General features: G+C 37.5%; 1 protein-coding gene and 1 pseudogene across 1 annotated transcript in view; one reads left to right on the top strand and one right to left on the bottom strand.

Moving 5' to 3' along the window:
- Positions 1-15,124, bottom strand: part of OSTF1 (osteoclast stimulating factor 1) — a 50,778-nt gene that overhangs the window by 17,031 nt on the left and 18,623 nt on the right. The window contains exons 2-3 of the mRNA XM_039843359.1: positions 7,803-7,849; positions 648-698 (exon numbers count right to left, since the gene is read on the bottom strand). Of these exons, the coding sequence (XP_039699293.1) occupies positions 648-698; positions 7,803-7,849 (98 nt within the window). The remainder of the gene's footprint in view (positions 1-647; positions 699-7,802; positions 7,850-15,124) is intronic.
- On the top strand, positions 14,849-14,965 carry LOC120598118 (uncharacterized; annotated as a pseudogene).

Below are 15,124 nucleotides of genomic sequence, written 5' to 3'. Positions count from 1 at the left end.
CTCTCTGTGTGGTTATGTCAATTACCTAGAGTACAATTAAGTTCATTTGATTCATTCTGCTTATATTTTTCAGGGATTGCTTTTTACCAATTTAATTTAATTGTATCACTATGCAAAAGTTTACATGATTCCAAAGTCAGATCTCCAAAACAAGTATAATTTTTCAAAAGTCTATCTTCTAACTATGTTCCCTCTACTCCATTTCCTTTCCCTACATAGAAAAAATGATTTTTTTAATTTTACTTTATAACTCCTGGACTTTTTCCTTTAAATTGGAGAAAATAGATTTATGTACATCTTCTCACCTTTTCTTAGATAAGTGAAGGCGCACTATTCACATTTTTTTTCCTCTTGCTTTTTGTTTACTGAAATTACTCCACTATAGTATGCAGAGATATTTCTCATTTTTTTGTAGCTGAATACTCTAATATACCAAAGTTTATTTGACTATTTTCCTGTTGATAGACATAAATTCTATTTCTAATCTTATGCTATTACAAATAATGCTAAAATCAATAGATTAGGTCATATGTTTTTCTGTATAGGTACGCATTTAAATAATATACAATATTATAGCCATACAAAATAGTCTTACATTATACATCTTTAGTTAATATATTATAGTACAAAATTTTAGCTGGGCTTACCATGTCAGTAATGTAGATAATATCACCTTCCTCAAAGTATAATTCATCTGGCTAAAAGAAAAAAAATTTAAAGTTTGACTCCATGTGGTATCTTCATGAATTAGAATACAATGATTATGATAATTATATAGATTCCAAATGGTAAAACATCCTTATAGAAAATGTGGTTTTAAACCAGCACATAAACCATTTAACAAAACATTATTGACAAATTAACACATATATAGAAGGCTAAATGTTTCCCAAACGAATTTCAAGGAATTATTTATATAAAAAATAAGGATTCCCCCCACACCCCTACCACCACACACACCCCTTATATTCTTCCACAATGAAAGCTGGGACTTTTTATATCAAAATAGAATATTAATAAAACTTCTTTCTGGCAGGAATTCCAAAGGTGCTACATATATTTGTTCATAAAAGGGTAAATGTCTAGAGTTAAAACCATGAAAAATAACTAGAAGCTTGGCTCTCTCCTAAATGATTAGGTGTCAATTCTTAAACACTTTCATATCAATATCTGCTATCTGCTTATTTTGAGAAAACCATTACGTTCAGAAAGAATGAGCATTTTATAAGTGAGAATAACTAATTCTCACTTATAATTCAACATTTAATAAGGCTAGAGAGCTGAAAGATATGAAGCAGTAACTCAGACAGTCCAGACCATAAGCAACTCTAAGGGGTTACATTCTTACAGTCAATATGTGCACTGGCCTGTACCACCTAAAGGTCCAACAAACTCTCTGAATAAAGCCAAGCACTTTAATTAAACAGCTTCTTTTTCACATCAGTAGATAACACTTATCAGCATGACCTTATAAGTAAATAGGATGATGTCTATTTAGAGTGAGTTTCAGGTATTGAGAAATGTTTATGTTGTCATGATGAGTGAAAAACATACAGCACAAAATTTCCCACAGGATAAGATCACAATAATGCAAGAAATATGTATAGAAAATTTTCAAAATTTTATTATTACTTACATAATTTTAGTTGGAAAAATGCTTTTTTAAATAGGAGGCTTTGATATTTCTGATTATAGCTATTGTTCCATACAAATAAAAATTATGCTAGTGAAACAAATTATTTCATCCATTTATTTTTCCATTTGTTTATCTCCTCTCTCAGTCATGGACTAGGGTAGTAAATATTACTCTGCACTAGTAATTTATTTAGTTGCAAAGCTGATCTATATTATAACTATTTCCTCCTGAATATAAATGAAGACTGCATCAGCTATATCATGCTTAAACAACCACAATACATGAATATTTAGGTGCATTATAAATGCAAATATAAAAAATAGCAAATGATAATTAATGATACCAAAAAAAATGGCTGAGCTCCTTTAAAAGGCAACTTCCTGAAGCATTTGTTGCATTTACATTTTGTTTGATTTACATTTTGATTACATTAGAGACTAGGTTTACACATAGCTCAAGCTATGCAAAGTTATTTGAACCAATGAAGACTCAATGACATACTTTTTAATATTATTTGAAATAGGCATTTAGGAGAAAAAAAGTTAAGTCCTCTAAGGTTTTCTCTAATCAGTCTCTAAAATGTTCTGATGATCTATAATCAATATGACTACCAGTATGTGATGGCTATAGAAAATGATTAGAGAAACTATTTCCTTTCCTATTTCCCTGTTGCGAACTGGATCATTCTCAGAGAGGCCAGAAAGGGGACTCGCTTACTACGTTAGATAGCATCCCAGCTAGACACAGAAGCCATCTCCGTAACAGTAAGGTCAGCTTTCACTGGCAATTTTAACACCCTTTGACTATCTCTCCTTTAGATGACAGTAGGGATAGGAGGGGAGAATGAAGTAGGATGTAAGGAAGTATGGAAAATAGAATATATGTTAAAACTAAGCATTATTCTAAAATGACTCTAAGTTTCCTGGAGTTTTAAAAGAGCTCAATGCCTTCAAGAGATCTTTCTGGTCTTACAGCCATCCTGGGCCATTCTTATTCTGCACTTTTATAAGAGCTAACCCTGCCCACTTATGTCTAACAATAAATTCACTTATGTCTGATAATAAATCCTCCTCAATCAGCGCTTTCATCGAAGTCATCTCTGCCTACAAGTTTTGGTCTACTTCTAAAATCACAGAAATCAAGTCTACCTAAAATTTCTCATTTAATAATATCATTCACCCTTGAAATCAAAAGGCAAATTTTGAAAAAAATATTGAACAAATAACTCAGAAAAACAAAGCACCCACACACAAAAACCTATGATTTGTCTTTCTCATAAAGAAAAAAAAAAGGAAGAATGGGAAGTTAGTGCTTAATGGATTTGGGGTTTTCTTCTGGGGTGACAAAAACGTTTTGGAACTGGATAGAGGTGGTGGCTGACAACATTGTGAATGTATTAAATGCCACTGAATTGTTCACTTTAAAGTGGTTAATTTTATGTTATGTGACTTTTACTTCAATTTTTTAAAGGGCAATAAAAGCCAAGAATAGTTAAATCTCTTAATATAAGTAATTCTTGTCCTGCATGGTTTGGTAAAGGTCATCATTTGGAAAATGTCACTAAGTATGATCATTTTGGTACTTCTTACTGCTGTTTTAGTTTTTTAATTAATGTCTGCTGTTCAATAGTGCCACAAGCCACCATTAGGTCAGACTTGTTTTTCAACTGAGGCAACAAGAACAGGCGGTTGATCTCAGTAAGGTCTCACTATTTTTTCATCCCGAGAAGAGAGAATGGACTGTTTATTCTCTTTTTATTCAATAGCTCCCAAATACACTATGCCACTTACTACCCATAAAATATTTTCTTCCAAAGAAACTAAGGGCAGTTTTTCCTAAACTAGCTCAGGAGGTGGTCTACAAAGTTCTTCAAACTGTTGCTAACAGTATAGACAACAAGGTAATTTCATGATTTTAAAGCATAGATTTTTGTCCACAATATTCACTCTTTCCATTAAGAAACCACTTGCAGGAAACTTAATGTAAATTGTTTGATGAAGATCTACTTTTAAATTCCTGGCATCATATTCATGGAACAGAAATGAGAAGATAGTGACACAATCAAGTAAGCATTTCTCTATTTCCAGCTTGTTCTTTGGTTTTTAACCACATTCCTCCTTTCCTCTCTCCTTGAAGAACCACAAGGTATCAGAACAAGTAAATTGTTAGCCACTGGGATGTTACAGAGATGAGTACAAACTTGGTAATGTACATTCTCATTCTTGTTCTATATATTCTTGGTAACATGTAATTCCCAAAGCATTAATTTAGTTGGTTTATGCAAATATATATTTTATTTTAAAAAATTAGAAAGACTACAAAATACTTATGAAATTTTTCAGATTTATCAACCTAGAGCCCCAAAAATTAGTTTTAAAAAATCAAATTCTCCATAGACGTTTTTATTTAACATTTTACAGTATCATTATGTCCCAGGCATTGGTCTGAATACTTACAAATATTAAAGAATTTAAGCCTCACTGGCAACATTATGAGGTGGGTGCTACCCTTAATTACCACATTTATAGATGAGAAACTTATCTAAGGCCATCGACCTGGTATGTGGTAGACCCTAGACTGGTACCACGGCAGTCGGATTCTGGAGCCCCTGTTCTTCACCATACAGAGAGTCATGTTCTTCTCTCATACAGAAGGTCATGCATAGCCATTATTAGTCAATATGGTAACATGACCTGGTTAAAAGGCGATGGCCATGGAAAATATCTGTTGTTTCTCCCCCACCCCAACCCCACATAATGCATTACAACAAAACCAACAGCAGCACCTTATACTTGCAAAGTATATTTAACATCATTTGATCTTCACAACAACCGAGGGCTGGGTCATGAATATAATCAGCATTTCACAACCAGGCTTACAGAGGGTGAAGAACTTGTCACAAATCACAGCTGGTATGTGGCAAAGCAGGGCTCCTACTTCAGCTGGAATCCCATTCTAGGGTTCCTTGCTCCATACTTAGTGCTACAAACCTAGTGAAGTCCAGCACACATTACATGATAGAGCAGGGTCCTGCTGGTTTCTCTTTAAAAATCAGTGCTACACCTGTAGAACACAGGGAATGCCAGCCATTCTTTCTCTATCAGCATGTCTTTACACTGGTCTATCCAGTCCAGCCAGGTCTCTCACTGACACCTTATTGGATTGGTTTTGGGTGAGAAATAAAAAACAAACAGGGCTAGGTGGTGCCAGGACTACCTTGCCTTCAAATGAGACAGAGGAGAAATGTGTTAGCAGGAAGAACCAGGAGCCACAAGCTGCCCAGTGTTCTTCCTGTTCAGTGGATCACCAACCGTGGAATTGGGCATTGCTGTCTCTATCTCTTGAGGGTGGAATAGTAGCTGAAAACTGGACCCAGGCCTCCCTGGGGCGCTGCGCATGTCAGCAATGGTCCCACAGGGTCCAGCTCAGCTGTTCCATTTTACCTGGTCCCAATGACTTTAAGGAGGCCAGGTCACTTTAGGATGTACTCTGATACATTTATCCTACCAGGAGAGAAAGACCAAACTGAGCTTCCATTATTTTCCAACAGAAATTCTCATTTAGAAAAAGAATGAAAAACTAACCTAGTTCTGGGATGATATTCAAAATATTGAACAGCTGGTACCAGCATGGGCAGTTAACCAGTCAGAAAGGCCTATGGGAGGTAGAGGCTACCTTTAATGTCTGGATTGAGGGGAGGCAGAAAGGGGCAGAGTATGAGTGGGGGCAGCGAGTGTGGAGTAGTCATTACTGAACATCCAACACATTCATGATAATAACGGCATTGCTCTGCATCCTAGGATCCTTGGAGCCAGGGATATTAAAAAATACAATAACATTTTAAATACAGGATATTAAAAAAAATCCAATAAGTAAATGTCTATTTTCTCCCATGCATTCAATAATAACTAAGATAAAAAGCAGTGGAGAGACTCCACCTGGAGCAGAACTGAAGGCGAATTAAAGTAATTAATGCATCAACCAATCAAAAATATTTGTTAAAGGTCCTGGAGAACCAAAGGAGAAAGAGGAGGTCAGTAAGAAAGGACAAAGATGATGATAAACAGGACACTAGGGAAGGGGGCTTGGATAAAGCGTCAAGTCACCTCAGGTCTCAACTGAGTAAATGCAGGTCCCTTTCTGTTGTCACTGCACTATCCCCAATGAGAGTCATTGTCCAAATACTCCTCCTATCATCAGGAGACAAAGACAACAGTGTCTGGGTCTCAAACTTCCTTATCTTTTGTGTCCTTCCAAAATTCATATGTTGAAGTCCTAACCCTCAAGTACCTCAGAATGTGACAGTATTTGGAAACAGAGTCTTTAAAGAGGTAATTAAGTTAAAAGGAGGTCATTAGAGTAGGCCCTCATCCAATCTGTCTGGTGTCCTTTTAAGAAGAGATTAGAACACAGATGAGTACAGAGGAAACACCATGTTGAAGACACAAGGAGAAAGACAGTCATCTACAAGCCAAGGAGAAAAGCCTCAAAAGAATCCAACCCTGCTGACACCTTGATCTCATACTCCTAGCCACCAGAATTCTGAGAAAATAAATTTCTGTTGATTAAGCTACACAGTCTGCAGTACTCTGTTACAGCAGCCGTAGCAGACTAACACACTGCCCATTCCCCACACTCAACAACACAGGAGTGAGATGTTACTGGAACCTCTTCGTGAAAAGAATAAAAAGCTGAGACTTACCTCTAATTACCAAATCTCTTTCTTGTCCCAGAAATATTGTATTTACAAAGTCTCAGGAGAGCTCATCTGAACGTGCTCTTTCTCCATACTAGCTGTTGCCTGCTGCCATTTAGTGGCACCATCTCACTTCATGCTCACAAAAATGTTCTGCTGTAGGATGGCTAACATTACTCCTGTTTTCAAATATAGGGAAATGATGGCCACGAGGCTAAGTAAATGCACAGAGTGAGTAAATGACAGATTTAGGGTTTGAATGCTGGCCCTGGCCTGATAGCAGTGAATCAATGCTCAGGGCCACTTGTTCGAGGGACCACACAGCCCAAGGCAAACCCAGACGAAGTCAGCAGCAGGCCAGCTGCCCACACCTCAAGTGTGTAATAGAGAAAAGTCCATTAGAATGGGTTTCTTTCGCCTCTGCCTCCTGTTTGGACTCCCTGATTCCATTCTTACTCTCTTAGATGGGTGTCCACACCTCAGGTAGAATGGTTCTTCTAAAACTTAACTACCCAATCGCTCTTGTACTCAAAACCTTCCAAATGCTTCTCATCTTATGCAGGGAAAAATCCAAATGAACCCAAAAATCCCTATATGACCCAGCCTTGCTAAACTACCTCTCTCTCCCTTGTTCATGACTTTCCTAGCTTCGCTGTCCTCCCTGCTATTTCTAGAACCCACCAAGCATTCTCCTTACACCTGCTGTTTCTTCTGCTCTTTCACTTCCTTCAGGTCTCTACTCAAATGTGACCTTTACAGAAAGGTCATCCATAAACACCCTATCAAAAATAACATTCTTCCTCCTTTAATTAATCTCATTGCCCCTCACTCTCCTTATTTTTCTTCATAGCACTTACCAGTCCCTGACAGTCACACCCATTTGTCCACTTACTGTCTGTCTCTCCCCACTGGGATTGTGAGCTCCGTGAGACTGTCCTTTCTGTTGTCACTGCACTATCCCCAAGGCTTGGACCACTGTCTGGCACATTATAAGTGCTCTCTAAACCATGGGTGGATGGGTAAATTTATGGATGGACGCCAGAAACTATAACAGCGGAAAATGAATACAGCAGAGACAAAAAAAAAAACTGCTCTGGGTGGTTGGCAGGTGCCATCATAATGTAGTTTGAGGTAGCGGGTCAAGGGGAAGATCAGGGAAGGTTACCATGAGAATTAGTGGAAGGATGACTAAGACAACGGTATATGCAAGTCACTTGGCGACTTTAAAGCAGGTGGTGTCACCGCATGGAGAGAAGCAGCACAGGATAGACAACAGGACCACCAGATGAAAGGACATGCAGATCAACCAAAGGGCTGAGCTTTTGCACCTCTGGACTACAGTAGGAAGTGACTGAACATCCATGTCTGTGAAGTACTTAGGGCTATTAAAGAAAAGGCAGAACATTTAGGCCAGAGAAAAAAAATCTTAGCTTTTTATGACAATTTTAAAGTTAAAAACTGAATACTTACAGTTCTGGGTTCAAATGTATAAAGAGCTCTGAACACTCTAACTTGCCCTAAAAGAGAGGAAAAAAGAATACATAATCAATTCTTCCATTTCTAAATTTGCTCTAAATATTATCATCCATTATATTCTTCAGAATTCCCCAAGTAAAAGCCTATGTGAGAAATTTATTTGGGGATTAAGTGCTTTTTCTGCATAAGAGGTATTTTTAAAATATTTGTTCAATGAAAGCATGAATACACACACACATCAGTGGTGATTTTGCTCCCCCCTCTCAAACAATAGTAGCTATATAATTTTTTGTGCTCACCTTCTGTCTTAAATAGAGCCCTTCCAACCCTAATATCTAAGTCTAAAAATGGAAAGGTGAGCATTTAACATAGATACTTAATATGACAACTGACAGTGGCTTAATATTCTTAAATCAATGATTTAAGATTTTATATTTTTTTCCACAGAAAAGAAAATACCATTGAGAAAAATAGTACTGTTGGAGAAATCTGTGATTCTATTAAGTCCTAAAACAGAATGCAATAGCTAAGCAAAGAGGAGGTCATATTTATGAGAGCTGTCTTCCGTTCTGCCAAACAATATCTTTTTTTATGCCTCTCTGCTGCGTTTCCATAACACCCCATATCAGAATAACTGATTTGCTGGCCTGTCTCATTCGAAGGCAGGAACCATGACTTTTTCAATTTCCCAGCACCTACCTAACATATACGTAGTATGAACTTAATAAATGCTTGCTAAATGAATATGTAAGTAAAAGAACAAATTCAGACAGTGTAGGAAAAAGCCTATAAATAGCAACAACAAAAAAAGATCTTTTTATGAAATAGATTCAGAAGGGATAAAAAAGAGGACGACCTACTTAAAATGTGGTTACAGTTCAGATCTGCCTAGTGCAAGAGCCTCATGCAGAACAGTGGCTTCCAAGGTAGAACACAGGAAAACTACTGCAGAAATTATGTACACTTTTATCTTATTTTTCTTCCTATTTTAACATGTTTTATAATAGCATAATAGAATAACACACAAGCTATAAATATATATACATTTTTGGGAGTACTCAAAACCTTTTGCTGATATAATGTAGGTGTTTTTGTTTTATGAATGAGATATCCAAGTACCTGCTAGCACAGTGCCTAGAACATGGGAGTATTCAATAATTATTTGTTGAATGAATAAGGAATGGATGAATAAAGAAATAGAAACATACTCAAAAAAAGTCTGAAAACCAGGCGAGTAAAACAACAGTGTCCAATAGGACTTTACGTAATGATGAAAACGGTCTACATCTGTGCTAGTCGCATACAGCTACTGAGCACCTGAAGTGTGATGTGAGGGACTGAGGAATGACCTGTAAACAGTACTTAATTCAAAGTGAAATTGCCACATGTGGCTGGTGGCTAGCATATTGAACAACATCGGAAAACGGGAAATGATGTAATGTCCCTTAGAAATCAAGTGACTCATCCATGTGATAGAGTCATTAAAAAAGAACATTGCAGCTCTTCCCAAAGCTGCCCAGGTTGACTTCTCAAAATGGTTTGCTATTCACTTGACCCAGAAAACCCCACACTCATGCAAATCAAGAGGTTCAAATCTTCAGATCCATTTCATGAAACTGCCGAGGCCATCAAGAGGTACACACATCCTAAAAGCCACCAAGTATCTGAAGGATGTCACTTTAAAGAAGCAATGTGTGCCATTCCATCATTACAGTGGTGGAGCTGGGAGGTGTGACCCAAACAATGGGCTGGACGCAGGGTCAGTGGCCCAAAAAAAGAGTGCTGAATTTTTGCTGCACATGCTTAAAAATGCGGAGAGTAAGGGTGAACATAAGGGTTTCAATGTAGATTCTCTGGTCAATGAGCCCATCCAGGGGAACGAAGCCCCCAAGATGTGGCACAGAACTTACAGAGCTCATGGGTGGAGTGACCCATGCGTGAGCTCCCCCTGCCACACTGAGATGACTCCCTGCTGAAAAAGAGCAGCTTGTTCCTAAACCAGAAGAGGGGGTTCCACAGGAGAAAAAGATATCCCAAAGAAACTGAAGAAACAAAACCTTATGGGCTGGGAGTAAATGCAGCATTAAATAAATGCTAATAAAGTTGAGAGAGAGAAAGAGAGAGAGAGAGAGAGAGAGAGAGAGAGAGAGAGAGAGGAGGAGGATAGATACCGGCATAGTCAAGAGCACAAAAAGCAAAAAAAACAGATTAAGGAAAAAAGCAGGTTATAGAACAGTATGCCAAGCACCCATCCCTTTTATGCTTGACAACACACACACACACACACACACACACACACACACACACAATCTTAAATGACAGCACCAATTATGGGGAAACTTCACATTCTACTTTACATGTATTCTCTATATTCATTATACTGAGAATGCATTACTTTTATGACCAATGAAGACAATAAAAGTACTTTCATGGGGGAAGGGGAAGCATTATTTCTTCTAAAATGTCCTAATACAGAAGAGCAGCTCAGATCCCGTCCCTGTCGTTGGTGTGTCTGCAAGAAAACACGATTTTTGCAATATGAATTCTAGTGCCACTTCTTTTCTGTTCTACCTAGGGAAGTTAACAAGCTGAAGAAAAGGTGACATTTTTTTGTTTGGAGTTTATTTTTTACCCTCACCCACAGGCCTGAGAAAGGAAACATCAAGCGGAAGGAGGAGTTGCCAGGAGAGTATTTTCTGCTGATTAGATTGGCTCTCTCTGAGAGGGGAGACTATCTTGATTACTTCCAAACTTTCCAACAAGAATTTATACAGGAAGCAGTCAACTCGTGACCAAAATCAATACTGACAGAACTTTCTTTTTCCTTTGAGGGAATTTTGGAAACAAGATCCAATGTCAAGTTAATAAGCGTAAATAAAATTCAGTATAAAGAATTTGAAAAAAATACCTGGAGTGTGACAAAGCTGCTGGTTTTTGTAATTATATCTTCTGTGATTGTCTTTTTTAAAATGTTCACAACTAAAAGGAAGTGGGAGATTTACTTGCACTTTGATAAACACTTGAATGTCAGGCAACTCTTTAGGCTGTTATACAAAGGAACATTCTCTTTGTTTAACGCTATAGAAATACTTCCACACACACAATCCTATTTATCAATTAATGTTGGGACATTTCCCTCTTGTGGATCCCTTTTACTCTCTATATTATAAAAGTCTGGGCTTTAATTTATTCCATTCTCAAAACTAAGTCAAGTAGAAATGAAAGAATACAAAAGGAACAACCAGAGGATATGAAAGAACTGCATTTAAAAAAAATACAAAAAAAAAAAAACAAAACCAGATGACTTTCATGTTTACAGTTTACCAACCGTGGATAGTCTCTCAAAAGAATAATGTTTAATAATACTTAATACACTGGTCATTTTCAACTCTATTGTGAGTGATGTTCTAAAAGTATACAAGAAATCAAGATACTCTGTTTCTACAGTATTGTCCTTGCAGACATCTAAAAAAATAATAATAAACATATTAATAAATCATCAAGGGCAGACACTGATCAATTCCAAATTTATTTAAAGAAGGCAGATTCACAAATTTAAACTAGTCATGTTCTTGCATATGCAGGGGAGGCTAACTTAGATGCCTTCTTCAGGCACCGTCCATCTTGATCATTTTCTCATGGAAGTCTGGTTATACATAACAAAGAGAGAAAAGTAGAGCTAAGAAGACTGAGTGAATTACCTGAAATCACCTTGGAATTCACCCTGAATTAAGTTTGGAAAGAGGCCCAATCTTTTGTCTGATGCTTTATGTGGAACTCACATGAACTAGCATGTGAATGGTATTAAGGATTTCAGTAGAACTGGCTTCCTGATGTAAACAAGGTAAGTAAATTCCCATTACACCCCAAGCAGCTGGTCCCTGGATGCCTTTTCACTGTGCTGGCTCCTCGCCTTGCCAGTCACACCCTTTCCATTTCTCTGCAACCTCACCCTGCCCCTGTAGAGAAGTCCTCTGTAGTCAGTCATCAGCCAAACACTATTTGTCTTTGGAGTTGGGCTCACCCCATACATCAATAAACTATTTGTCCACAGCAGCTGAGGCAGCTAGAAGGAAGGGGTTTTTAGACTGGGCCTGGTACAGGCGAAGGGTAAAAGAATTTGGTTTCTGAGGTTTGCAAACAGAGTATGGATTGCTATACCTCTAAGGCCCTGAAATAGCACCCAGATGAACTTGCAGCTTACAGACTCAAACATAAAATTTCTAAGCTACTTAATTCTTTGTTGGGGAAGGAGTGGAAGAGAAGCTTCTAGAGTCAGCCACTAAGACAGCATTAAAAAAGCACTTCTCACTATAATGGACAGACATAGAATATACAGAAAGAGAAATGCCTTTTCGAATATCAGACCCTTAGCTGTCTATAACAGACCAATTATTTCATTTATGTTCTGCTTAAGAACTCAGGAAGCATGAGACATTTAGGACTTCATTTAAAATGACTATAACTACTACATACGTACTATGATGGCTGCATCTAAAAATACTGACAATGCTAAGTGTTAAGAAACATATAGAACAACCAAGCAGAACTCTCAGACACCACCAGTGGGCATGTAAACTGGTACAACCATTACTGAAAATCATTTAGCAGTAGCATTAATTCATTTTTTATCTGTCTTACCATGCCGTTGAGATCTTAAATTTCATTTCGGGGGAAGGAACATAACTAGAAAACCTTCCTTGTATCTTTTGTAGGACTAAGATATTACGTATAAAGAGACCCCCTCCGGGACAGTGTCACTGCTCAGTGTCACTGCAGTGTCACTGTAGAGTACACTGAGTCTCAACATTTTTAACATAATTCTTTGACACTATCAACAGCAGCCTGATGAGACTTGTGTGAAACTGAGTAAACATTCTCAAATGAGGTCTGTGCAAAAGAAAAATATTTTGGTGCTAGCTCTGCCAGCTTAGCTGTCGCCTGCGGTGATACTGCCACCAACTTAGTAAGCTTTCCTTCTTCCCTAATAGAAAATGGCTGAGATCAAGACCTACCTCCTCTTCATCTGGGCTTGAAGATTGCTTAATGCTAATGATGCAATTTCACTAACGGCACTCACACAAAGGACACAATGGTTGCCCCAAAATTATTAGCAATTGCTGTTTCTCAACATTAACTCTCCATCTATATCAATAATTTTTACTATTTATATAATAATTTTTGGACATATAAAATTTGCAGCCTCACAATCATCAATTATAGCAACATTTTACTCTCCAATAATAAAAATACATTTAAACTTTCAATTGAGAGAATTTTCATTTATAAAGCATAAAACAGGACATTCGGAATAAGTTACATTTAGAGTGCTTACCTGTTTTTCAAAGTGAATATTAAGATAACAATAAATTCAAATGGCATGTCTCGTTTGCATTACTGGTGCCACTACACTGGTTAGACAAGACGGTTTCCTATGCAATCTGCAATCCTTTTTCTAGTACAAGTCTAGGTGTGCCAGAAATGACACTGAAGTAGGCATTCCTCCATTTGGCCAGTTGGCCAAAGCTGAATGGCAGATTTAGGAAGAAATTTGAGGCTACAGTAGACTACTATGTACCCCTATATTTAGTGTTTGTTTGTATGTACCAGATCATTAAGTAAAACATGTATCTTACTGAAGATCGAGGTCAAAAAACATTTGAAAGCCACTCCTTCAGACTATCTGATCAAATCAGGAATTTTGCTACAAGACACTCTAAAAGAATAAGTACTATTTCCTCTGTTTGGTGAATTTCAAAACTCCGCTAGCGTATAAAAAATAACATTCTCCTATCTCTCCCAAAAACATATAGATTATAACCAATATTAGAGCTTTCAAAAAGAAAGCTGAGGAAGAGAATTATCTGAACAAAGGAAAAACATGGAAAACTAAGAATTTATCATATCCATATAGTTCTCACATTTGTCTAAGAGAACATGGGGACTATTAACTTAATTTACATGCTGTGTGTATTTTAAAAAGTGTCACCCCCTCTGAATATTCTCAAAGTAAAAGTATTATTTCTACTAGGCATATTTAAATTATTCCATTAAACATGTAACAGGATGTTTTCTGCTCAAAACCAAAACAGAAAGAGTCTATGTGATAGTATCCACGTATCCACGAGTCAAGGCCATTTGATTGCTGGAGTGAAAGGAAACAGCTGTGCTCTGTTGGGTCTACACAGAGCTCCCTGGGCTTTATGGATTCCAAAAGCTCATAAAAGAGGTGATTAGCTCAGAACAGCCTTCTTGGTGAAGCTCTTTCTATTCATGTCATTCCACAAAAGCCCACTGCTCTTGAAAATAAAACACAGAGGCTATAACACTTGCAAAGAAAATCATTATGTGAATGTAGCAATGTCCAAGAGTTTCTGATGTAAAGAATAAGTTTCTTCTCTCAAATCCAATGAATTCTATTTTCATATATACCTTTAAAGGCTATAACTAATAAAAATGACTATGAACAAAATATTTTTATCTCTCTTTACTCCAACACCACCACTTCCCTGTGGCTTCCCCTTACCCAATCCAAAATGAAACCTAAAGAATTTGAAACGTGTCTTGATTTCAGCTGCAGGAATGGCAGACTCATTAAAAACAGTAGCCAGTGTATTTTCTGACAAGAGGGTTCTGTTTATTAACAGTGTGCCTTTCTTATCCATTTTTTCTTTTGCTTACACTTTTCAGTGCCTTTCAGTAAACTTAGTTACTTTTACATCTTTAGGAGCCATAATTGCGGGTTATTTTTATTTCTTCTCTATGGTGCAATAGAAAAGTCCCAAAGAGCAGGGTTCAAAATTTCAAACGACATGTTCATTACCAGCTATGTCACGACTGGCTAAAAATTAGAGAGGGGGCAATGGCCCCTAAAGACTCTTCACCCCAAGACAAACTGCTTCCAAAGTCAGTCTGAGGAGACCGCAGGGATGAATGGAAGAAAATTATTTCAGGACGTGGTTCCATAGTATAGCGGTTAGCACGTCAGCTTTCCACACAGAAGGTCCTGGGTTCACGCCCCAGTGGAGCCACGGTCCATGGTTTACAGCCATGCCACCCTGAACAAGCCTGATTGTCTAATGTTGGAAGCTAAGCAGGGTCGGGCCTGGTTAGTAATTAGATGGGGGACCACCTAGGAAGACCAGGTGCTGTAGGCATAAATAATAATCAATAATAAAAAAAATTATTTCAGTCCTTGGAATTTCACTGAAAAAAGGTTACAGTGGTCACGCCACCTTCTGCAAAAGGCAAAATGAGTCCAAGGGCTGGCTCACGACAGCAACACCTGTTTCTGTATAACCTGTGAGCTAAGAATG

Source organism: Pteropus medius, unplaced genomic scaffold (assembly GCF_902729225.1).
Source record: "Pteropus medius unplaced genomic scaffold, Ma_sr-lr_union100, whole genome shotgun sequence".
NCBI classification, from domain to species: Eukaryota; Metazoa; Chordata; class Mammalia; order Chiroptera; family Pteropodidae; genus Pteropus; species Pteropus medius.
Note: the sequence above shows the minus strand (reverse complement) of the source record. Positions and strands in the feature narration are given on the sequence as shown.